This window comes from Pseudoliparis swirei, chromosome 22 (assembly GCF_029220125.1).
Source record: "Pseudoliparis swirei isolate HS2019 ecotype Mariana Trench chromosome 22, NWPU_hadal_v1, whole genome shotgun sequence".
NCBI classification, from domain to species: domain Eukaryota; kingdom Metazoa; phylum Chordata; class Actinopteri; order Perciformes; family Liparidae; genus Pseudoliparis; species Pseudoliparis swirei.
Window position 1 is genome coordinate 8118717 of NC_079409.1, and position 25578 is coordinate 8144294.

Sequence of the window (25578 nt, forward strand, 5' to 3'; positions counted from 1 at the left end):
TGCTTCTGTTGTTTTTTTACACAAGTGTCTGAAGGTGGCCACCATGGACATTGACTTAACCATGATGTCGCCAAAACATGTCATTCTTTACACTCCGGTTTTTGTTCGTACATTAGCGTTAGAGCTGCTGGTAGATTTAATTTAGTGACTGTCGGACAGACCCGAGCTCGCTGTTTCCAGACTTTGTATTTTTTATTTCACAGGCGTACATGAGTGACGTCAATCTTCTCATCCAAATTCTAAAAGCTTCACCCCTAATTACTGCTTTTAAAACTCCATAGCTGTGTTCCAACTCGCATCCTAACATACTGTGTCAACTAAAATGTGTGTAGTGCGTTCTAACTGCATAGTATGTGGATTTCGTGCACACGGGAAAATTCCCCTGAACATAGCAGAAATAGTGTGTGTGAAACATGAGCTTACTGGACACACCCAGCCGCCCCACAATGCATCGCTGCCTTTCATACTGTCCGATGGCAGCCAATTTTAATAATTAACCGTTGGATAAAATCATCAGAAATGATGGCGACATTGAGGAACAATTGAAAATAAAAAAATTATTAATTTTGAATTTGCCTTAAAATACTGGAACGGATTCAATTGAGTGGTGGCGGTAAGGTTGATTTCAAATTTGTGATGGACTATTCTCAGTTAACGGCAGCGCCGACCACTAACGCTGTGATCGATGCCCTCGTGCGATGCGGACCAGACGTATCGCTCGAGTCCACTTCAGCGTGAGCTGGTAGCGGCACACTCGATCGTTAATTGAATAAACAATCCGCAGTCCATACAGATGGAGTATGCAGCGCGGCGTGCGAGGTCGAGCACAAAGGGGAGGGCGCCGGTGGCGTCTCATCAGTTGTGTCTGAAAGTGAGACCATAGACGTGTCTGGCTGTTGTCATCGCTGCTATTATGTAACTGCTGAGAAGGCAAAGTTCATGAAGTTGCATTCAGGGAACAAAGACCGAGCGGCGGCCCTCCAGAAACCTTCAGGGCCGTCGATGGCACCAATCCCCCCCCCCCCCCCCTCACATCCGGTTCATCTGTGTGCCCTCGCACCTACACCGATCCGTCTCTACATTGACTCCCCCCCCCCCCCCTTGTGTCTTCCTCTCCCCTCCATGGGAACACACACACTCCCATTCGATGCCGATGGAAGTCCGCTGGCCGGGAGCTCACACGAGCCACTGCTCCTTCTCTTTGTTGAACTGCTCCACCCAGCGGCGGGTCAGCTCCAGGTAGTGGTCGGGTCCGTGCGGCTGATAGTCCAAGTACACGCGGGTCACGGTTTTCTTGGGCGTCGCCCGCTCTATCTGCGTCCCCTCGTGCCACTCGTTGAAAGACGTGATGGTGACGACCTCCGGCCTCGCGTTCAGCGCCGCCTGCAGGGCCGTCTCGTAGTAGCGGCCGTTCACCCGGTTGCGCATGTTGTGGTTGTTCCACGGCCGGATGCTGGTGTCGACGTAACCCGGGCCGACGCTCGGGATGAAGAGGAGATCGTTGGCGTCGCAGAACGCTTTGATGGCCTTCCAGTTCTGGTGAGACGAGCCGAAGGAGAAGCCGTTGGAGGCGAAGTAGGTGTACATGCCGTCGAAGCCGCCGGCGAGGATGTCGTGCTTGTGGCGCTCCTCCACGATCAGGGCGATGAAGACGGCGTCGTAGGAAGAGCCGCGCACGCTGTGGGTGCCGGTGGGAGTCAGGAACTCCGACCAGGACTCTGGAGGAGTCAGGTAGGTGTCGTAGATGTAAAACAGAGGAAGGCTCTTCCCTGTGCTGGAGATAAACGTGTAGAAGGCTCCGTGGTCACCGTACCTTTTTGAAGACATTAAGACAGTGAAATATTAACGGGAAGTTAGCGCTGACATAGCAGATTTAGTCAAAAGGCTGCGGTGTTCTTCTTTACTTTGCAAGGCTAAATTAATCTGACTAATTAGGTGTATCCACTCAGCATTAATATGATTAATAAGTGTGAGTATAATCTGCATGTTCAAGACACAGGAGGAAAACTCCGGTTAAAAGTGGGAAGGGGGTCATCTTCTGGGGAGACTGAATCTGCTCTGACAATCTTCTTGGTATTTCTCAGAGGAGTTGGTTGCGGCCAAATCAGAGTTTAAAAAGATGTGGTTAGAAATACAACTCTAAAAGAATACAACTAAATCAACGCAAAGTTCACCATATCGAGGGTAAACATTTTTTTCATTTTGTGTTAATTTGTTTCTGCTGTTCCCAAGTTGACATAATAAATGGGTTATTGAATGTTTACATGAGGGGTAGTGACACGAGTGGAAACTGTCTCTGAAGGGTTTAAAGGAGATTTATAGGATCACCTAAAGCATAAAGATGTATCCTCTGGGCACCGTGAATATCCACAGCAAATTAAAGCCAGCCAACGGATGTCGGATACATCGTCATGGACAAATACATGTATGTTGTTCAAAGAGGACCAAATAGGGTTTCTAGAGAAAAGGTCAGAGGGCAACTGATTCTTCATTTAATGGCAACATACATTGCTTTCTATTTCTTTCAAGAATTTGAAGAAAACGTTCATATATTTTGGGGGGCTTGGGCATTTGAGTTTGAACGTACTTGACAGGTTTCCTCTTTTTCAGAGCAACCGTTCTACTTCCAGTTTTGTAAAATGTGATTTGCTTCAAAAACTCATTCCCAAGTCACGCAACTCGCCTTATGGAATCAGAAGTGCTTTCTAAGCGTATTTCAGGAATGTTCTTTTAACCCTCCATGAAATCTGAATGTTTTTCTTTGGAAGTGGAGTCGGTGGCGGACAGCCTACCTGTCGATGATGTACTTGATGTTGTCATGCACACTCTGGTCGTTTCGCCCTATGTATGGTTGGATGTGAAATGCGACCTAAGAAAACATGCAGAAAGACACACGCTTTGTTAGTTTTCACATTTCTCTTTTTACTGCCATTAAAAACAGAGATACTACTCACAGATGACCTATTGACTTCAACTTCCAGCTGCTGAAGTCAATGGCGCGACCATATGATCCTTTGACAATATGTTTATGAATTAAAGGTTGTCACAAATAAGATGCATATGATACTCAAAGGATGTACCAGCTGATTGGACTTCCGATTCCTCCTAACAAAAAAAAAGAAAAGGCCTAAAACCGTTCTAGTCCTGCACCCATTCAGTCGGGTATCTTCTGGACAAGATGTGACATGTTTTCATTATATATTTATATCTTAGTATATACGACGGCGTATGTGTTTTTACGCTCAGTGCTGCCCCTCTGGAGACTTAAGTAATGCTTACTCAGTACCTCAGTTAGAAACTGGTATTTGCAATTGATGAACAGCAGCAGTCGAGGAACAAGGGACCTGAAGTGACACGTACAAAAAAAAAGTGCTTAAGTTGAATATTTTAAGGAATGGCCAGAGAATTCAGAGACTTTGAATAAGGCATGATCGAAGTGAAACACTTTCCTTGACGAGCAGTGGACACCCAAGGGGGCAACGTGAATAAAAAAGGCTTTTTAAGATGCTATCGGCACCAACAGTAACTAGATGGATGTAAGATGTCATCAAGTGAGCTACATCACCTATGTTCTAATCACTTGGCCCGGATAAAGACCCAACGAACACATTCGGACCAGTATTCTTTTAACGAGATAAAGTCTGATTGGACAAGTGATATCTGATGTCGGAAGAAAAATATTCAGGAGTCACGAGAGGGACGTGGATGTGTAGAGCTCCTTCCATTTGTAATCCACACAACAGTTGCAGAGACATTTCACTGACACGCACAAATGTCTGCCGGTGGAGTCCGAGTGAAAGTCGGTGGATCAGCAAAGTCATTAAGCACCCACACAATTAATTCCACCGTGAATGTCTGAGCAAAATGTCACATCGATCTGACCTATTGTTGCCTCTGAGATATCCCAGTCTGGAGCGGCCGGCAGACAGACAATGATGAACTTTTATTTTTGCTATTTTTGAATTATTGCCTCATGTATTTTGTCATAAAATGGTATACTATAAGGACGCCTGTATTGCACACATAGGTGTTCACACTGCACTGTTGTGTATCTGTGAAAAAGAGGACGCTTTGGCTGCACGATGACATTGAGCATAAGTGTCTTAATGGATTGTTTGTTTGTGTATTTTATTCAGTCAATCAAATCAAATACAAAACAATATTATCCTCTATAATATACAAAAGAGAAAGACTGAAAAGGTATAGGTAGAAGCAAAACATGCTTATAAATTCCTATCAGAAAATTAATATAAAATATTAAAGTGATGTTTAGAATTGGTGAGAGACGCTCAACTTATTTAAAACTGCAAGCGTCTATACATGACCTGTCACCCGTAGGGGAGCACAAAGAACCACTTGTGCCACTAATGGAGATGCTCAGTGATTTTAATGTGCTACAAAACACTGTAATGGTGTTAGATGGAGTTTCTGGCAAAATATCAATTTTCAAGTTAAAAATAGAGGAAAAAGGATCCTGGCCATCTGATAAAAATGAAGCCTGGAAACAGTGTTTGTTCAGCCGTTACACTCTGGACTTCTTGCAAAGTACCAGCGTAATAATGCGAGATCAAATGTGAACCTATTTTGAAAGAAACTGTGCGGTATCGGCCGATATGAAGCCAGATAATTATCATCTACCGAGGGGCAGAAGCTGTGATGGTCTCCTGTTCACTGCAGCAGAACGCAGGCCAATAGAAAGCTCATCTCCAAGTAAATGAGACGGAGTCTTAGCATTTTAAAACCTCAGACATCGACAGCGTGGGCCAGGAACAACCCCGCGATTCGTGCTGAGCAGAGTGGGATTTAGTGCCGTGTCATGCAGAAAGCACGAAAGGAGAGATGTGAGCCATCGTAAGGATCCAGATCCAGACCTTTATGACGATTTGATCCATTTTAACAAAGCATCATTTCTCCACGAGAGAGTGTCAGTTTTGCTCTGCGGTCACAGCCAGAGGATGGAGTCACAGAGTTACTGTGAGGATCTGGAATGTGTGGCCGATGCCATCACAGGACACCCATTGTGTACATGCAGCGACGTGGCCTATTTATTGGAGAGAACGTGTACAGCCCCTCGGGGTGCAGATTGTTCAGAGAGGCAAACTGAGTCACGGGACCCATGATGCTCCTTCCCCCCTGCAGCCAGTTTCCGATCAGCCCCTCCCCCACCCTTCCATGGGCAGGAGGACTACTTCAACTCCTCTTCAAGCGGAGGTCGAGCAGCAGCTCTGCTGTGGAGCCTCCGTGTCGTCTGCTCTCTCCTCCGTCCAGCTCCATGTTGTGTGTTGTGTGTGTGCTGCTCTGTTCACTCAAAAAAAAAAAAAAAAATTCGCTCAGCGGTGGTGCAGGCGTGACTCAAGAGAGTTAGCTGTTTTTGTGTGTTTTTTGTTGGTTTTGGAATATGGGTTTTGGTTTTGTTGAGTTTGATCCATCTCTTCCTCTTCTTCTTCTTTTCTTACTTTTATTGTTTTTGAATATAGTTATACAAAATGTGTATTGTGTATATTATTCAACACACAGCGTGATAACACACAGGGTAGTTAGTGACAATTAGTGTGTGGCTACTGAACATTAAAGGATGTAGAAGTGGTAGAAATGAGCATAATATATCACATTGTTGATAGTTGATTTATTGTTTAAGTTCTTTTTCAACTAGAAATGACCACAAATGACTAAAGATTGATGCGTTTCTATCTACATATATGCCAGTAAATTAAATATATTTTGTATTTTATACTGTGTTTTAAAAACACAATCGACTTTAATAGATCATAAAACTACATGTTTCGCAGCCTTGGTTTGTATGTGACGCTGCATCGTCCTGAACACATGGAATCTTGAAGAGGTCATTACCAAATTAATGCCAAAGACACATTCACATGCTGTTTTTAGATTGCTCCATGACGTTGTTCAAAGTCTTCCACGCTCCTGGAATCCTTGTCTTGTGAGATGGAAAACCAAGTGATCCGGAGGATGATGATTTATGATGATTCTTGTTCAATTAATGTCCGTGTTTCTTTTGTCTATTGATTTAAGGTAATGTGTAACTTGTAAAAACTTAAAATAAAATGATTGAAAGAAAGGAAAACAAAGTTATGATGGACAGGTACCCTATCCCACTCATCTTTTTCGGTAATAAAACGTTATATTTGTGTATTTATATTGACTCTCCAAGGGCCCGATGTGTCACAACAACACTGCTCATGCATTCTGTGAAGCGTTTCTCAGATTGGCTGGTCTCCACTTTTCTATAAAAGCGGATTGCGTGTTTCCTGAATCCTGATCTGATGCATGTTTGGCTGTTGCCACGGCTCCCGTAGGACCATCTGCCTTTATTTGGGCTTCCCTCCCTCCTTTTAGCCTTTCAGTTGAAAAGAGCAAAGGAATAATTCACAGTCGTCGCTTTAGAAAATGTGCACTTGAGTTCCAAATGATCAGAGCCAAAGTGTTTTCCCTTGTCAGCATTTCTGCTGAAATGATGCAAGAAGAAACACTTCCGAGATAAATGACCCTGTGGGACGAGGGAGTGGGAAGAGTTCATCAAAAAGTCTAATCCGGCCGTTCTTGCGTTGCCCTCGCAGTGTTACATTGTGTTTTTGCCTGCAGCCAAACGGCACACGGAAACCAACGCGATATCCAATCTGACCCACTGGCCTGACACACTGTCTCCCATCAAAGTTGTTTATATGCTGGGATGAGACCACTGTGTGTCACGTCACTGCTGGAAAATAAATAATCTGTATCTTCACATCAGGATACAAACACTTGCATTATAATGAATTGTGTAATAATGATCAATCTGATGACTTTGCTTTGTAATTAACCTTAGTTGGTGATAACTTTAGCAAGTTGTCAATAAAACCTGCTTCCTCATAGATAAGTGACGAGGTAGCGTTGGTCCTGTATGTTAAAATAAGAGCATTCATGAAAGCGCAGGTACATGTGGAAAGTAAGAGTAGTGGTGGTGGTTTAAACGTTAAAAATCATAGTGACTCAAACAAAACCTTCCAGTGATGTGGATTCCTGGCTGATTTTTCTGTACTTAAACATTTAGCGTGTTCTGCAAATGCTGTGCGTTATTAATTATTAATGGAACCTGCTTTTACATAGAAAAACTCTTACCCGCTTGTCTCTCTTATACGTCATTGCAAATTCATACACAGAGCTTCTGAGTAGCTTTTTATGTGCACATGAACACATGATGTATTTTCCTCCAACTCTCCATTAAAAGAAAGTCTGACCAAAAAAAGACACCTCAAACTCCAATCGTGTGTCATACTCTCTTTTCTTTCTTTCCCTTCCTCTATCTTTATCTGGAGAGAATCTGACGTGTATTGTATCTCATTACGAGCGAGCGTTCCCCGTAAAACTTTAATAAGCCTTCGATACAGTGACAGCAGGCAGAGAGACCAACATGGCGGGCACTCTCTCCCTTCAATGTGCCATTTTCCAACCTAATTGGCAAATCGGTCATGTGGCTTTTGCTACCCCCACCACCAACACCTCTCCACCCTGCTGATATGCTCACCCTGACTCAACAACTGATCCAGCAAGAGCAGCTATTTGACCTGTGTTTTTTGTTGCTGTTGTTTGTTTTTTTGCTCTAATGCAGTAAAGGAAATATCGTTGCAGCCGCAATCACCCAGAGTCATATTCACGAGGAGCAGAGACAGCTTCACGGGAGGCAGCAGAACAAGTTCAACATCTCTCAACTCTCCTCCTCTCCTGTGAGCAAAACAAACTGCTGCTACTGTGTACAACTCCCCACAGCACGATTACTATTCAGAGCAGTGCTGAGCTCTCTATTCACCATTAATCATCGTCTAGCTCCTGTGTCACTCTGCTGTTAGTGAGATGAAAGCATGGTGAGACTAGAATGGGCACTCAGTAGAGCGCATACCTTCGCATATCACAAGATTGGGCATTGAATTATGAACATTTTGGCATTAGTTGCATGCCAATTGGATACAAATTGACCGTGCTATGGTAAAAAGAAGATTTTGACCTTTCCATGAGCTTGACCTTTGACCCGATTGATCCCAAAATCTAATCAAATGGTCCCCGGATAATAACCAATCATCCCACCAAATTTCATGCGATTCGGTTTAATACTTTTTTTGTTATGCGAGTAACACGCATACAAATAAATAAATACACGGCGATCAAAACATAACCTTCCGCATTTTCAATGCGAAGGTAATAATGGACAGAGATATTTACACATCTAACCTAGGCCTCAATACTCCCATACAGCACTTTGTCTTTCTTAGCTGTAGCTTTGCTGTAGTTTAAGTCGTGGTGTTGGAGATTCAGTGGGCACTGTTCAAAATAGCTTACTGTAATTACTGGAGTGCCTCAAGGTTTCGTTCTTGGCCTCCTTTCTTTTTTCTTTCCATAAATCATCTTGGTGTTTCTGCCCGTGGAACTAATACTCATTGCTATGCAGATGTATATGGTGTATATACTTTATATTGTGGTTATTTTCTCCTTCTATGTTTGTCCTTTCCATGCTCTCATTTATAAAGCATGTTATCCTCATTAAATCAAATCACAAGACGGATGCAACATCTGTCAGATAAGGAAGTATTTCCGTTTTCTTCTCTAGCCACTGAAACACAGTCTGGGATGAATATGATGAATGTAATATATTTCATATAAGACGAGAAATAGACGACTTTCTTTCTTTTCTCTGACTATTTTATTATTATTATGCGTTTTTGAATACGTCGTCTGTCGTCTGCTTTTGAATTGTTTTGTCTGTAACTTGTTGTGCTGCCATCTGGGCCAGGTTTTCCTTCTCAATGTGATTTATTTGATGATGAAAAAGGTTAACGCTACTACAAGAAACTGTCAAGCCGCGCTGGAGAGCTCAAGGACTTTTTAATGAACCTGAAGGATTTCATCTGATCTCAAGCGGAATCCGACCAGCTGGCACCGATGACTCGCATTAAGAATAACTATAGAGGACATCGCTAATCTTCTCACTGATGGTCTTGTTTACTTATGTCGGTCATATAGTTTAGTAATACATTGAGACTGTTTGCGAAGCAGTTAAAAGTTCCCCACAGGAACTTCAATTAAATACAAATAGAAGAAAGATACAAGTTGTAAATACACACTACAAAACCCACACCAGCATTATTGGTTTCATCAACAGCTGCTGATTAAAAATGTCTAAATCAGTGAACAATCAGCTCTCTTTCTCCCGCGACAACTTGCAGTCTGCGTAAAGATTTAGCTGATAATGGATTTGCTTCCTCTTGTCTTGGACTCTTTCCTCACTTAGTTGCAGGTCACACACACGCACGCACACACACACACACGTACACGCCTTTTACCTTGAGGTTGTGTCTATATGCAGCATCCAGCACATCTGGTACCAAATCCTCAACGGGTTCCCCGTTGTCATCAGCCAAGCCGGGAGGATACCAGGACAGGACCAGAACCCCTGGAGACAGACGGAAAGTCATCAGTCTGATCATGGAATGCTGACAGTCCTGTCCCCCAAATGGGAGCGGGGGAAAAACGTTGGCTTTCATTAACGTACAGTGAGTTTTTTTTCGTGCACCTCTTCACACAGTTTTACAGACCCATCTGAGACCATGGAGCGAACACAGTCATTATTAAACACACTGGGAAATTTCTCCACCGGTAATCCATTGGGGTAATTACTGTATTTTATAGGACCAGACGGATGCCGTCAGGGTTTGTGGTGAGGTACTGTGTGCATGGTTGGATTATGAGACAATGAGTCCCCCTCCCCCCACACACACACCCACACACACACACACCGAAATGGAGAAAGACACCATGTAGAGCTGAATGCGTTGCTTTGGGATTGTTTGGCGTCTCTTTGTGGTCATTTTGCATTTCTTTGGGCCCATTCTGTGACTCGTTGTGTTCATTGGGACGAGTCTTTGTGGCCGCTTTGCATTTATGGTTGCTAAGCGTCTCTCTGTGGTCATTTGTGTTGTGTGTTGCGTAAATGCTGTTGGTGCATTTTCCATTGAGAGCTAATTAATTAAATAAATGTCCACTTGCTGTGGCGCTATTAGATTACAATACCCAATTATACGTCTGTGTGTATTAAGAATGAGGCGGCTGCTATTCATTTTATTTATGTGAAGTAGTGGGGAATCAGTCCTCAAGCTAAATGGAACTTTTTAGAGTTTTGCTGGCTGTCGTGCCTAATTAAATGAATTATTTTGACAACGCATTGGGAGCCAGCACTCCCATGATCCATCTGTCTGCGCGGTGAGGTTACAGACGGATGGATGGCGTGGTCATCGTTCCGGATGGTGTACAATAACCTAGTGAGCAGCGGGGACAGAAACATCCGAGCCTATGTGCTGACGGCTGGACACATCATGGCTGCTCGATACGACGCTACAGGACTCTGCTATCTTTTAGGGAAGCCATACAAGTTTTTGAAAAGAAATAACAACATACCTATCAATATTTTATGAGACACCAAAAAAAATAATACAGCTGAGCCTTAACAATCAGGGCTGAGTGATCATTAAATACCCTACATCTCTTCTTTTATGCAAGCCTTGTGACAGTACACACTAAACCTACATGAGAAATAGCTTCTTGGCTAACTCTGGCACATTTACAGAAATGTTCTTATTAATGTGCACTGTCCCTTATCAAATAAACTAAATTTAAAAAAGAAAAAGAAAAGCTCAACACACATTTAAATATACACTACTGTATTCCCCTTGAAGATTTAAAGCTCTATTGTCAGATGTGTTTTACGACTCATTGTTTGTTTTTTTCCTCCATATGAATATTCTCAACATATAACGTATAACTATTCTATTATTGATTTTAACCATATCCAGCGCTGAGGAACATGCTGTGTTGAAAAACACACTGAAATGTAACAACAATCGACATTCTATATAAAACGTTGAAATGGTGATATAGTCAGGAAGGTGTTCCAGTCATAATAAAGACCTAATAAGTTGATGTCTTGATTACTGGCGCTTTTAAAGTCGTGACGTGTATCTCTGTGCCGCAGGGGAAAGCGCAGCAGCAGATCTGTGGGACGCTGAGCTCTGGGTGTGGGGAGCTGTCCAGTGGATGTGTGGTGCTGAAGTGGTTTGTTCCTCTCCAGCAGGTTTTTAAAAAAAAAAGAATGTTAGAGGCCAGAATATTCTGTGCTGCATCTCAGCACAAAAAGGCACGAACTTAACAATGTTTTTCTTTCTATTTCTTCCCACGAAATCTCGGCAGTCCGTTGCACCTCTGAACTGTTACCTGCTGCAGATGCTCCTATCTGCTCCATGTGGGACTCCAACACGTCCGGGTCCCTCGAGCTGTACGGATTGAGTTCGGGGTAGAAACTGGAGCCGATGTCCTGCGGCGGCATGTGTCTTCCTCTCGGGTAGCTAGATGCGATTTTGGGGTCCCAGTGTGGAACCAGGATGTGGTCCCAATGGCTGTATTTGCCGTCCATGTTAGGAGTGCCGTACCAGGTGTAGTAAAATATATGAACATCATAAAATATCATCCCCTCGGGGCCGGAGTTGGACAAAACTGCTTTAGTGTCGCTGCCAGCCGGACGGGCTTGATCCGGGGACGCGGTGGCGTCACGGGACACGGAGCGCCGGTCCATCTTCCCCGCCGCTATCATCGGCAACAACTCCGAGCCCGGAGCCAGATCCGAGAAGCCGTCGTCGGGCTTCAGGGTCCTCAGTCCCATCATGGTCCCAAAGACGAACAGCGTGAAGAGAAACAGAGCCACGCACGCTTTCCTGCGTGGCCTTGCCATTATGTGTCTGGAAGGGAACCAGGAGCGCAAATAAATCTCCCCTCTGTCTTGGTTCTGCTATACCGAGAGTTCACCTCACGATATACGAGCTCCTCTTCAATGGCATATATCCTTCTGAATTCATAACAAGAATAGAAAAAGAAAAAAATAGTAGCTACATGATTGCAGTCCGGTCGCAGCTACTACTGACGCAGTTGGCTGTGGGATGTGTAACTTTCTCGTGCTGCTTGGTGTTTTCCATTCTGCCGAGCTGCGTAGCCTGAAGTGTGTGTGTGTGAGGAAACTCACTCCCATACAACAGAGTCCGGTACCGTCTTCTCCCGTCCGGCTGTATAACAGGGCAGCGATGCTGTTCTGTTCCCATCGACTCGCTCCACTCACTGATCTCCAAACTGTTCTCCTCTTGCGCTGCTTGGCTCCAGCTGGCCGCCGAGTCCCGCCCAGAAGCAGCTGATCCATCCACCTGACACCGGACCGGCGTGGAGATAACGCACCCCGGTGACATCCAGAGATGGTTTCCTCGCCTCCGTGGTTGGTTTTTTTTTTAGACCGTCCGGTTTGTTTGGGGTATCAAAGAGGCGGGGCTCGGGTTGTCTCTATTTTGCTTGTTTGGACATGGCTGCAGAGCCTCGCGCTACAGAAATGAGAGACACATCAGCCACAAAGATCAAGTACGTCGGCGTGTCGGTGTGTCGGACGGGACATCTCCGTGACTCATCACACAGTTTAATCTCTTTAGCACGAGACACTGTCAGTTATCATAATATTGACTTTAAAGTCCAAACACAAGTGTTTAATTGACTTCAGAGATGTGCTGCCATCTAGTGGTATTCTATAGAATGACAGCCGAGGGCACTTCCCCGTGCTGCTTTCAGGTGCTGCCGGGAATTAGGTCATCCTAGATGTCTTGCCATTGTGATATCCAATGTAATATGCAGAGTAGGGATTATATGAATGTGTATTATTATGGTGATTATTAGTGTATTATTATAATAAATCCGTGGGAACTGCACAAGTAATGAGGTTCTTTTATTCTAATGTATTGGTATATCTATTTTGGATCAACGGGAACATGTTCCTTGACAACAGCTGACTTTGAACTAAATGAAGGAGTTTAGCTTCAATCCAACCGAAGGGGAAACCCGGTTAATTTAACAATATAAATGACGTCGTGCACCTTGGCTGGAGTCCAGCAGTGAGGTCTTGGCTTTCTGCCAAAATAATCTGATGCAGCACTCGGAAGGCACTGACCCGTCCATCTGGTTTACTGATACTTCATTTGATGGTTTTACTTGTCTGTGAGTGGTTCGTTTAGGCAGTTTGATGCAATCTGGCGTTTTATCTTCTGGTATTTAACGTATAATTAAATCTAAAATAAAGTAAAGAGTTGGAGTAGCTCAAATGTCTATTACTGTGCATGTTTAAAGGCCAGTAAAGCATTTTACCCACGTTTAAATTGGATGTTGTTGCCGTGTAGTCATTACTGTAATATTTCCAACTGTACCAATAATAATGAGACCCAGCAATGTAATGATATATTACTTTGAAAATACTTTCTTGTGTCAGAATGATTATAATCTCTTAAACTCAATCGCCTATACTTCAGGCTGTCCCTTTCTAAATTCATTTTATAACATCAGACAGTCGTAAAATAGGGACGCAGAGACTTTTACAGCATGGAAAACGCCATGATAAACAAGATTATGAATATTATAAGTAGTTTTGCAGATTAAAAGATACCACAGAACCTCTGGTGATTTTACATTTCAACATCCTAAAATATTATCTTATTTTCCATAACAATTTAAAACAAAGAATTAAATCAGCATAATGTATCCAGCAGTTGGAGTATTTGGTTTTATAGCAGAACATGAATAGTTCATATCACTTTCCTTTCTTATCTTCCGACAGGTCGAGATATTTCAGTAAACTTGAGACTTTAGTTGGAGGTTCTGCTCAACATTATATTATATATCATAACCCCTCTCTGGCCAAGAAGCATGTTAATAATATTTATTCTGAGATGATTTCCAAGTTTCTTGAAAACAACAATTCAACAGTGTTCCGCATTGATGCGGTGAATGCAGCTTTCTCTGATTTGATCATGGTCATTTATCCGCGTGTTGCGGGTCCACAAGGGGTCGTTGTGGTAGTTGTGATGAAATCGACAGGTCACCTCTAAAACGTCCATCAAGCCGTACACACACACTCGCGCGCGCGCGCGCGCGCACACACACACACGCGCACACAGAGAGGTGGAGCTGTATTGCATTCATCAAAATAATAGAATAGAATAGAATATACACTTTTATTTATCCCCAAGGGGAAATTAGTTCTCTGCATTTAACCCATCCTTAGTTATTAAGGAGCTGGCTGCGCGCAAAGCGCCTGAAGGGTCAGTTCAGTTGCTTGCCTACACTTCGACTTGCAACTAATGGGAAAAAAGGGGATCGAACCACCACCCCCCTGCGGTTTGCAGGAGCCTCCTTCCCCACTGAGCTAAAGCCGCCCACTAAAATGGAAACGTAGTTAATCTCAACGAATAAATTATGTGACAAATTCAACTCGTATTTTCCCTCACACACATTATGCATTTCTTTCAAACATAATATAGAATTAAACAAATATAAAAACATTATAATAAATTCGGTGTATCCAATCTGTGTTGGTATAATCTGAATAAACAAAATAGGTTTATTTTTTCTATATATGTTTATGGTAGTGTTTATGTCATCGGAAGTTGTTTTTAAATTGTTTGTAATTTCGTTTTTATTCATTCATTGTACAATCATTATTTTTGATTAACCTTTCGGTCATTTTGAAGCTGGACTCTCACTTTCAGCTTAGATAAAAGATCACTTTATTGTGTCTTTGATTCATCCATCACTCCACAAGGACACGAGTCAACGTCTTAACATGATGTGATCAATCACTATTGATCCATGAATTCGTTTGGCCAGCTTGGTTTGGTTACATGTTGCCACCTTGAGGGCCGTTTAAAAAAATAAAAAATAGATTCTGCATTTTTCTTTCGTTTACTTCTATGTGTTAAACTCTCCTCGTCGGTTGTTTGAGTCGTTGAGGCTGTCCCCCCGCCCCCCATGTTTCATCTGGATTAACATTACAAACCTTTCTCTGCATGTTAGGACAGCAGCTCACCAAAGCGCTGATCGCAAAGACACGAAAGCACTCACAACGAGAGACAAACGTCGACACTAATTAAAAAAACACCTATAAAACACAACTGACTTTTTTGAAACCCATGGGCGTTTTCAAAACAGACACTTCAGGCTCCACTAGTTTTATTTCCTATCTCCCACCTCGGGTATACTATAGAACCCATTTTAAAGGAGGTGAAACAAAAACAAAAATGTCTTCTTCTTCATGTTGTCTATTTTAGAGTCACTATTCAAGAGTCGTGATTGAGAAATAGCTGGATATTTTCCCAGTCCTGCAACACAAAAAGGCCAATATGCTACAAATATTCGATTGAAAATGACTGTAATTATAAGCAAGACATCGTACTATGAATTTACTGCGAGTTGCATACAAGTCTAAATAGAAATGTCATAATAATGTCGGGAGGACGGGTCTCTATGGGAGTGATTGGTCACTCTCCACAGTTGAGCCCTTTTTCTATTACACAATATGCAATCTATCCTTGGGGACTGTATAATTGTGAATCACGTGGACGTGACCGAGAGTGTGTGGGGGGTTTGTTGGAAGAGAAATGGTCATTTGTATTGACCAACAGAGCTGACCACTGCAAGAGAGAGAGAGAGACGGGGCGAGAGAGAGTGAGAGGGGGAAAACGCGTTTCAGGAAAGAAAGACACTGGGAGGAAACTGGCCCACAAACATGGCAGAAGGTATGTTGGGAGCTTTTGGTGGTGGGAGTTATCTCTTCAGAGTCTGTTTCTGAGTTGTTGGATTTTTTTTCTTCCTTTCTTTCTTTTGGGGGGGGGGGTGTCTTCGTCAAATACCCTGCCCGGTGACCCCCACCCCCTCCACCACTCATTGTTTAGAGGGAATAGGTTGCCAGCCCCCTTTTGTTTACCTCCCTCTCTCTCTCTCCCTCTCGCTGCGCAGGATCTGCCTTTCACAGCATTTTGCTTGAAAGTGGCAATCTGTGAGGATTACCCAGTTTGAGGGCTGAAAAAAAAAGGATACTGTAGCTTGGGTGCTAATTTTGACTCGGGGCAGAACTGAAGACATGGGCTCCGTTTCTAACCAGGAATTCCCAGGTTGAGTAACACAAATAAACAGCATTTTGCTTCTTTTTATGTTTTTATTCTGGTGTAGGACTGCGTATCTTTAGAGCAGTAGAACATGTTAAACCATTGTTCCCGCACGTGATGCGCAGCCCGTGTGTCTATCGATGCATTAAACGCTTTTTAGACATTCTGACAGCACGCAAACCCCCACGAGATGACTTATTTTGCACAAAGTTGCGGCATATTCATTGAGAGAAAAAGGTCGCGCGTGTCGTTCAGTTTCTTATACGAAATCAAGCCACATTGCAGCTTCGGCTTGTTCCTCATTTCATCGATTCCTATTGATTGGCGATGCAGCAACGCGAGAGAAAGGAGAAAAGTTGTTATATTTTTTCCCCCCGGTTTTTAGACTGTTGGCTCAAATTTTCAAAAGTGTGTATGCATGCTGATTCTTTTTTTAAACAATTATATTTATTTTTATAAATCATACCCTTTTTTCCAATTGATTGCAGGAGTGTGTAAGACCGAGGAGGATGAGGGACCGAGCACTGAGGAGGATTCACAGTCATTCCACGGGGTCGGCATCTGTAAATGGTTCAACGTCCGCATGGGCTTCGGGTTCCTGTCAATGACCGACCGAGAGGGAGTGCCACTGGACGAACCGGTCGACGTATTTGTCCACCAGGTAAGGACGACTATCTCGGTGGCGGAAACGGTGACCAACTGAAAGCAACACTGTTTAACGTATATCCACCTCGCACGTGCTGAAAATCCAACTTTTCCGCTGAACTCAAACGTCCCATATCTTGCCAGCAGAAGTGAGAGCACCACACCTGTTTCCAATATAGCTTAATTAAATTTAGCATTGAGTGTGTGTGTGTGTCTTCGAGCATTGACTCATTAGTCAACGTTAACAGATCACCCGAATAAAAAACACACCGATATAAAGAATATTTTCTTTTTAAAACACTGAAAACGGTCTTACCAGGAGTTCCAATATGTTTGATAGCTCAATTAAAATCATATGATATATTTTCAACGGGGTTAGACGGGGGCTTTGTTTTCGCGGGGTGGTGGATGTTTCTCCTCAGGGGACCACGTGTTGCTGCTGGCCTCCCTCGTGGGTTTTTTCTTCAAAGAGGAGCACTGCTATAATGTAATGGAAGAATAAAAGTGTGGTCAAAGTTTAGATGGAACTAGTCTGGCCATACGTATTGGGTGAGTAGGGGAGGAAACGCCATGGTGCTTAATTGATCCTCTTCTGGAGATGCGTGTACCGTCGATATTTGTCCAATTACATTTTAATTTGGAATGTGATGAGTGGATTTCTACATTTATCATTGTATCTGTTTAAATGGATTATTTGACTGGGTTGAGCTCGGTAAATGGACCAACCATTTAAACGAGGATTCTTGGTCACGTTGTAAGGTTAAAGAAGGCTTTTCACCCATGTCAGGCAGTGCGAAAGTGTCACACGTGACTAGAGTTGTCGTTTTACGACTGGAGCCGTTCCTCTACCTGTTTACCTTCTTTACTTGAGCTTTAATGGCTTTCAGTCTGAAGAGATACAAGATAACTTTAAATTCTTCTCGGTTCAAGCCATTTAACTTCTTGCATAAATGGGTCGGTAGAGTGGGTGGTAAAGAGGGGTGGGTCTGTGTGTGTGGGGGGCATTTCCCTCCTACTTCGCTTGAGAGCGAGCGCCTCCATTGCTCTCTGATAAGATAAAGGCTTAGCATGTGAATGCGAGGCGTCCCCACGAGCTGCCCATCACCTCAAGGTTCCTGTCATAAAATGATTAAATGCTCTTTGCTTTCTGCTCAACCCCCTCTGTGTGCGAGAGTGTGTGTGGCACTGTGGGCTTTAAAGAGGAAAGGAGATACCAGGGTTTTATTTTAGGTAAATGTTCTTGTCCACACCATGCTACTTGTCCCCAGGGCCACATGCTGTGGAGACTTTTGTCTACTGAATTCCTTTTTTAAAGATCTACATTTATTTGCTTTTTAAAATTTCCTCTCCACTTTGTTGAAGCCAGTTTTCAGACACACTATTATGTTTTTAAGTAGTTTGTGCTCCACGATGATGCATATAGAGATGTTTCATTGTGCTGTGCAGCCGGTGTAACTAAGTTATTGTTTGATTCTATATAGGAAGTTTCTCTCTGATTAATCATAATGCAAACTTAAATATGAGTTGAAGTGGGGTTGGAAACTTACAGTTTGGCATTTACTGATTTTAAAAGAAAATGGAGATAAATGTGTGGTTTTACAAGAAGTATAAGATGAACTGCCGTTGTATTCATCCGACAAACAAAATATTGTCTCTCCGTTGTGAAAACAAGTAGACTGTTGCTGCAGATACTTAAAGGGAAGCTCAAATTGAGAGAACATGCTCACTGCTTTACTGAAGACCTCATGTTCTCTCAATTTATCCACAAGAAATGCGTAACCAATGACTTACTTCCCTCTCTGTCAGTAGAAATGGTGGCGACACGCGTGTCAATGATGGATGTAGAGGGCTTATAGCAACGTAAAAGGCCTCAGCTCGAAAATTAGTGGCTGCGTGTCAAATTAACTCTCAGGCTCCACTGGCCTTTGTGCAGGTGGACAATAGAGCCATGCATCCGAATGAAGCACCCCTCAGCCGTGACCGAGCCCCTCTTTGTCTCAGCAGCAGTCCTGCTTTTGTCCCTCGTTGCTCTGATGTCTTTCTCTGCCCCACTCGGCTGCCAGACACATTCTGGACAGAGTTTACAGTAATCATAATGCCCCCCACACCTCCACCCACCCCCATACACACACACACACACACATCAGAGCCTTGAGGGTAAAAAGGGCGCACCCTGATCCTGATCGCTACCTGTATCCGTGTGTGGAGAACCTGATGTGGGTCAGGGTCTGTTCGGTGGGTGGAGAAGGTCACGCGTGGAAGAGGAAGTGGTTTAACGGTCACCGGACGCGGAGAGGCCTGGCGGGATTGGGACTCTGCGGACGTCCATATCGCCACTCCGATGTCACGGCTCACCGCTGGTGTTGATCAGGACTTTGCGGCAGATGCTCCATAGTGAGTTGTAGGATTAAAGAAGATGGTGCTTGTTTGTTGCTAATTGCACAGCCGGATGCTAATTCCCAGCTCATTAAACTATTATATGCCTTAACTGTGAATTTTGGATTTGGTCTAAAGCAGACGCCAGACTTTCCTCCCGATAAACCGTGTGCTTTAGGGGCTGTTTGATCTCTGGCTGATTCATAACACAGTGATCATAATAATCACTGCGAAAATAAAATAGGATTAATGTCTATCAAAACAAGCCTGCTTCATCATGGATATTTCGTCTTATGTCGACAGTCTGTTCAAGTTGTTACATTTTAAAAAGGGGTTTCCCATGTTGTGTGAGCCAAAGCTGCTCCACACCTTCCCAGAGTCACTTTAATTTGGAATTGGAAAGACGAGTAGAAGAACTTCTCCGTCTCTCTTCAGGTGAACCCCGTTTCAGTGAATACGTTGCTGAAGTAGTTTTTACTCTTAGCATATTCAAACCGTGTTATCTTGTTGATTGATTTAAGCCAACATGCCTCTCCAACATTGCCGTTCAACAAAAGCCAGGTTTCTTTAATTAAAAAAAAAAGATATTAAAGGCAGATATCAATCATTTGTGCTTTCCATCAACTTTTTATCTTTCATGTCTTTCTGCCAAACAACTATCCAAGGAATGTCCCCTGACCCCCCCCCCCCCAACCTCCCAGAGAAGCCTTCTCACCCCACCCCCAACCGTAGCACTAACCCCTGCATCCTGCATTTTCGGGTTAGTGGTGGTGGCCAGTGTGTTAGTGGAGCTTTTGTGATGTGGGTGGGAAGAGTGATGGTGTGGGGGCAGCAGTGTGGAATGCTGTTCCTCTGTTAGGGGGTGGGGGGGGATGGGTTGAAGGTTATCGTCGTCAGGTTTACCTCTCAAACACTGCGAAAAAGACAAAGCAGCATTAAGACAACGGTGCCTTTTGGGCAGGGCAGTGTTTGTACTATCTGCTCTGTAAAGTGGGAACGGCAAGCTTTGTAGTGCGTGTTTGTTTTATCAAGGTAATAATCACCGTAAATACCTGATAAGTCCTATCAGGCTCTGACGAGATCACACAGTGAAGAATGGGTGGGGGTTGTTCTCAAGGGCCAATGTGGAGGTGATTTAGACACTGATCGTATAAAACAGCAAGTTATCACGATTTATATAATCCTCTTCCTGTGTTCCCTTTCAGAGCAAGTTGCACATGGAGGGCTTCCGCAGCCTGAAGGAGGGCGAGGCGGCCGAGTTTACCTTCAAGAAGTCCTCAAAGGGCCTGGAGTCGCAGCAGGTCACTGGACCAGGTGGCATCCACTGTGTGGGCAGTGAAAGGAGACCCAAAGGCAAGAAGGTCCAGAAGCGACGTTCAAAGGGAGACAGGTAAAGCAGGGATGAGTTGGGGAAAGACTTTTAATGAATGCCAGCAGTGCAGCTTTTTTAAACTGTGAAAGAACACGTCGCAGTTTATCTAAAACGTATTTCGAGATACTTGATTTCCTGCGACTGATTTTGCGCTTTTACATTTGAGACCCCTCAAAGGATTTCCTTCTCAGAAGTCCACAAACGGTCATTGTTGTGTCCAGTTTGGATCGGATATACAATGGTGCTTTTAGTTTCTCCCCATTTTCCTTCTTCTTTCTCGACCACAACCCCCACCTCTAGCCCAAGCAAGGGTCACACCAGCAGGCTTGACGTGTGACCTGGATCAATAACTGTTTAAATCTGCTGGCCCCTAGTGAATTCACGCCCACTGGCTCCCTCTCTCTTCCTAAACCTTCCTAAAACCATCAATGTGATTTGAAACTCCAAAACCAATCGTGATTTAGATAACCTAAAGATTCATCTAGGTTGTGTTGATAATTCATATACTTTCCTTTTTTTAGAGAATGAAACATTTGACCAACTCTGTTATAGTCATTCCACATTACTGAAAAGGAAGTTTAATATTTTCCTTTTGATCTGAACCTTTACACGATCCCTGAAAATGTAGTTTCATGAGTCCAGGTTCTGAGAAAGTTGCAAACGGTCAAAAAAAACGTAATGATCAATCTTCAAATATAGCGTCTGTCATTGAATTTCTCCTGACGGTTTGAGGGTTTTCGTGCGAAAGCAAAAACGTCCCACCAAGAGAAAGAAAGAGAAGCCAACAGAAGCTTTGATTGCGGGGTAATTCTTTGAATATCAATAAAGCACAGGGTTAGAGGTGTATCAACTTCACCCTGCTGTCAGTTGTGATTAGAGCCAGAGAGTAGTCTGTGTGTGAGAACATGGATCATTACTGCCCAAAGAGTCCTGGGAGGCCCGCGGTGGCTCAATAACTCTCCCTTGACCACACTGATCCATGGATATCGTACCCCTCTAGCGTATTTCTAATGCCACTGGATGGTGTTTCATTGATTCATGAATGGACGATTGATCAGAACCAATAGTCCGATATCATTGGGACAGGAGTAAGAAGGAAATGGTTCTTTAGTTTGGGTCTTGCCAACCAAAGTGAACAGCGTTTTTTGAAGTCTACATGTATGTATTTTTAAATATATATATATATATATAGTGGGGAGAAATCTCCTGTCTATTTAATTGATAACAGATGTAAAAGCCTGGGCAAGGAGGTGAAAGGTCACTGTTGTCAAGGCAACAGTGTATGATTAAATGCAAGAGGGCTGGGATGGGGGGTTAGAGAACGGAGGAGAGGGCGGGGAGGGCAAGGTTCAGAGGTCATTACTGCAGCTTTTTTAGACAAAGGGACCACTTCCCCTTCCCTCCACTTGCCTCCTGATGGATGCTGATGTGGGGAGCTTCTGTGATGTGACGTGGAGACCTTGACACCACCCCAACGGCCACACTGACCCCTCGGCAGGCGCCCTGTTCAAACGTCATCTGCCGCTCCAATGACGGCCAGTAGGACTCACAGGACTCACCCACTCAGCCACTGGTTCAGACAGACACCGTTAGCTGTGTCAGCACTTTGCCATAGTGTCTACTGTTGGTGCTTTTAACTGTTTTGAGAGCAGCTTGGAGGCAAATAAAAAGGCTCCTCCTAACCCTGTGTACAGCTCTTACTATACGATATGTTCTTGGCGGTTCTGACCCAATGTGCTCCTCTGAGCAATGTGGTGTGACCTAACACGCCCTTTCAAAATATATGCGCAAATGCAAACTCCAGTGATTCGAGGTGAAATGTTGCCATCTAGTGGAAAACAGGTGCAACTTAAAAATGCCCCTTCAATCAAAAATGTGCTTTGGTTTATTGTTAATTCGTTTGGATGTGTGGCCTTCGCTGCTTTCACGTTCATCTGTTGAAGGACAACCTTTCTTTGTGGTTAAATCTGAGTTCAAGATGCGCACGTACAAGCAACATATGATATATATCTTTATTCGTCCCACAGTGGGGAAATTTTAAAAATCACAGCAGCGGTGCACATCAGAGCATTAATAAAAATAATTATAAAACACAAAACTAAATACTAAAAACTAAATACTAATACTAAATATACAAGGGGAAAACAAAGTAAAGTGCTAAGTAAAGTAAAGTGCTGAGTAAAGTGTTGAGCTGATATGACTTCAGACTTGTCATTGTGGTAGCACACTTTAAATTAATTTTCGCACGCTACCCGCTCAGTGCACATAGTGATGTGTTTAGTAGCTAGATATTTCCCGATAAGAGATGAAAATCATGAATATACGACTTTGCCTCGTTGGCCGGAAACATGGCTGCTCCACACCAGTCACAATGTTGCTCTGTTGGATGTGTAAATAAGCCGGTTATTGCGTGCTCAAGCACACGAGACACGAGGCTAAATACTTGCTCTTTTAGGTGCTACAACTGCGGTGGCCTAGACCACCACGCCAAAGAGTGCAAGTTACCACCCCAGCCCAAGAAGTGCCATTTCTGCCAGAGCATCGACCACATGGTTGCCAACTGCCCAATGAAAGCACAACAGTCCTCGCCGGGTTCTCAGGGAAAACCGTCCCCATCGAAAGGAGACGAGGAGCTCAGCCATACGGTGCCGCCTCTCGAGACCTCCGATTAAGCCGGGATTGGGCAACACTGACGCCGGGGGAAGCACAGAGGCCAATCAAACTGCTTTGATGGAGAGACGGGACACATGGATCCCCTTCCACCTGCTGGAGCTGCTTTTGGAACTACCTCAGGTCTCAAAGAAAAGTTAGAATAATAATTACTGATGAAGAATGTTGCTGAAGTCTTTTTTTTCTTTTTTTCAGTTGGTGTAGTAACACACTCAGGGAAACTGCTGTATTATTGCACTCAGGACGCTTTCTACATGTTAAAATCACTGCTGTTGCTAGAGGGTTTTACGATTGTAGTGAGCAATGCCATATTACGGGTTATCTTGATGAGTTTTTGTTGTAGAATCCTTTTTTAAATTTTTGATATGTGATACTGTGCCTCTCCTGTGGGCACTATACCTCTTCTGTTTTTGTGAAATATTCAGTGTGTTTAGTCGAGTTACACTTTTGCTGCCTTACCATTTAGTCTCCTTCCTGACTGTTACACCTCAGCATCCAACAGAGACGAAACAGTGGGTACCTCTGCATTGAATGTTAGTTTGTATATTGCATGGGGAAGGGGAGGGTTTGGGAAAACGCAAGGGACGGGTTTTAGGGTACAGCTATAGGCCATGTATTGGCATCTGCCAATATTGCAATTGACCATCCAGTTTTCCTGGGGCCTAATGAATGTCAGACCAGAAGTGGTTTCCAGCTTTTGGTCAGTTACTTTTTTGTTGTCTTTGTCCATTCATCATTTACATCCAGCGTTTTGCTGGCTGTCTAAATGTGCACGGTCTACCTCATGGTGCTTAGTTGGTCTGCTACCAAAACTGTCATTCTAACCAAATATTCTCAGAATACGGTTTTGGAGATTGTGATTTGAATTGGGATTAAATCAAGTCGTCTTTGCACTACAGTATTTACAAAGCAATGCCAGTTAGTCATAAACTCATAATATAATCGCTTAAAGCTTGGGTTGGTTTTGTTCTTCTATTTGTTGAAATTATCATAACATGGCAATCAATAAATCAAAAAAAGTACCGCTGGCTGTCGCAGGACTAGCCCGTCCAATCACTTCATTGTGCCTAAATGAAATGATTGGATTGGCTGCCTGTTTTCTCTACTCGTCACCGCAGTCCGCAAGATGCTACCGATGGCCATGTATGCCGCTGGTATTCATCAGATAAGAGTTGGCAACACTGGGCTAGGTTGGATAATGACACTTTTTTTTATTTTTTACAGGTTCTCTTAATACTTTTGAAACATTACCAACCCTAGCTTTAAATAGGAGTTTAACATATCCACAGTTTTTTAGAATGGTGTATGTCCGTTTGGAAAATTATAGAAAGTGTGCGTCACGTCCCCTCCAGTTCAGATGCTGGAAAAGTTCAGGAGGCGGATGATGTTTCAAAAGTGTGTCGACCATCAAACGAGCAATTCTGATGGTACATACTGGCCACTTAAATGACTTGAACCTCTGGCCACACACCAGCTGGATGTGGTCAGCTGTATTTAGGTATGAGGGAGAGCCAGATTATTAGACTGGGTGTAGTTGCTCTAAAAGTCTCAAACACAGAGGGCAGCAAAACACAGTTTTTTTTTAGACCTGCTGTTAAATTACTCTTTAACATTTCTGGGAGTGTAGTCAACTTTCCACCTGCAGTGTGTTCTTGTGTGAAATACTGCTGTGTGGTAATTACCTTAACTTGAAATTGATAGAATTCTGAGTTACTGAGGGGTCCAGCTAGCTCTCCTCTTGATACTTGAAAAAACGAGGCAGAATTAGACATAATGTTGCCAGTGGGAAGGCTAGTGTTTTTGTTTTCTATCCAGTGTGATCCATTTCTAGGTAGTTATTTAAGACATCACCTCCCTATGACCCTTAGTAGGTTAATAGCTCAGGAACACCACGCCTGCACAGGAGTGTGTAGAACTAGCTAGTTGATCAGCGTTTTACTCCCGTTTTACAGGAGAAGCTGACACAATTTTTACACCCAAATAATATATATGTAAAATTATTCTAAAGCCTTTAAAAAACAAAAATCATACTAATTTATTTTCCTCCAAGAGTGCTGCCGCTTCTCCCTCTGCTCCTGTTGAAGCCATTAATGTTCTAGTAGACATCAGAAAACTGGCAAATGTCATTCATTGCTATATGACTTGAGACTGTATTTGGGTAACACATTTTTAACATCAAGGTACTGCTATAATTTGCACATATGTGCTTGATATATCGCTGTCAATGTCCTTAACAATTCAATGCAGTATGAATGCAGTGTAAAAGTAATATATTGCATCACACTAACAATATGCAGTGCATACTGTACAGGTACATTGAATTATGAGGACTGACGTAAACTGTGAGTTTGTTTTTCCTTTGCCTTGTATGAATTTTCTTTTTTATTTATGTTTTTATGCACAATGAGCCTTTTGTAAAAAAAGTGCCGTTGTTATTCCTATCTATGCCAAACCCAATGCAATGTTACTCTAATCATGTGTAGGATGCATTAATAATTTTTTATA

At 43.2% G+C, this 25578-nt stretch overlaps 2 protein-coding genes and 1 long non-coding RNA gene across 3 annotated transcripts; 2 read left to right on the forward strand and 1 right to left on the reverse strand.

Moving 5' to 3' along the window:
* Positions 1-1131: 1131 nt before the first annotated feature.
* LOC130188009 (glycoprotein endo-alpha-1,2-mannosidase-like protein) lies at positions 1132-12747 on the reverse strand. Its single transcript, XM_056406038.1, has 4 exons — positions 11260-12747; positions 9336-9445; positions 2793-2869; positions 1132-1813 (listed from the first exon to the last, which is right to left on the reverse strand). The coding sequence occupies exons 1-4, from the start codon at positions 11771-11773 to the stop codon at positions 1177-1179; spliced, it is 1338 nt and encodes a 445-aa protein (XP_056262013.1). The 5' UTR covers positions 11774-12747; the 3' UTR covers positions 1132-1176.
* LOC130188010 (uncharacterized) lies at positions 7526-11350 on the forward strand. The gene is made up of 3 exons (XR_008830544.1): positions 7526-7724; positions 9359-9545; positions 11021-11350. It is a non-coding gene; the product is annotated as an uncharacterized LOC130188010 (long non-coding RNA).
* A 3238-nt stretch (positions 12748-15985) lies between the features above and the next one.
* Positions 15986-23134, forward strand: lin28aa (lin-28 homolog Aa). The gene is made up of 4 exons (XM_056444374.1): positions 15986-16016; positions 16499-16671; positions 20237-20421; positions 22859-23134. Exons 1-4 carry the CDS (start codon positions 15986-15988, stop codon positions 23073-23075), a joined length of 606 nt encoding a protein of 201 aa, XP_056300349.1. The 3' UTR covers positions 23076-23134.
* Positions 23135-25578: the final 2444 nt, after the last annotated feature.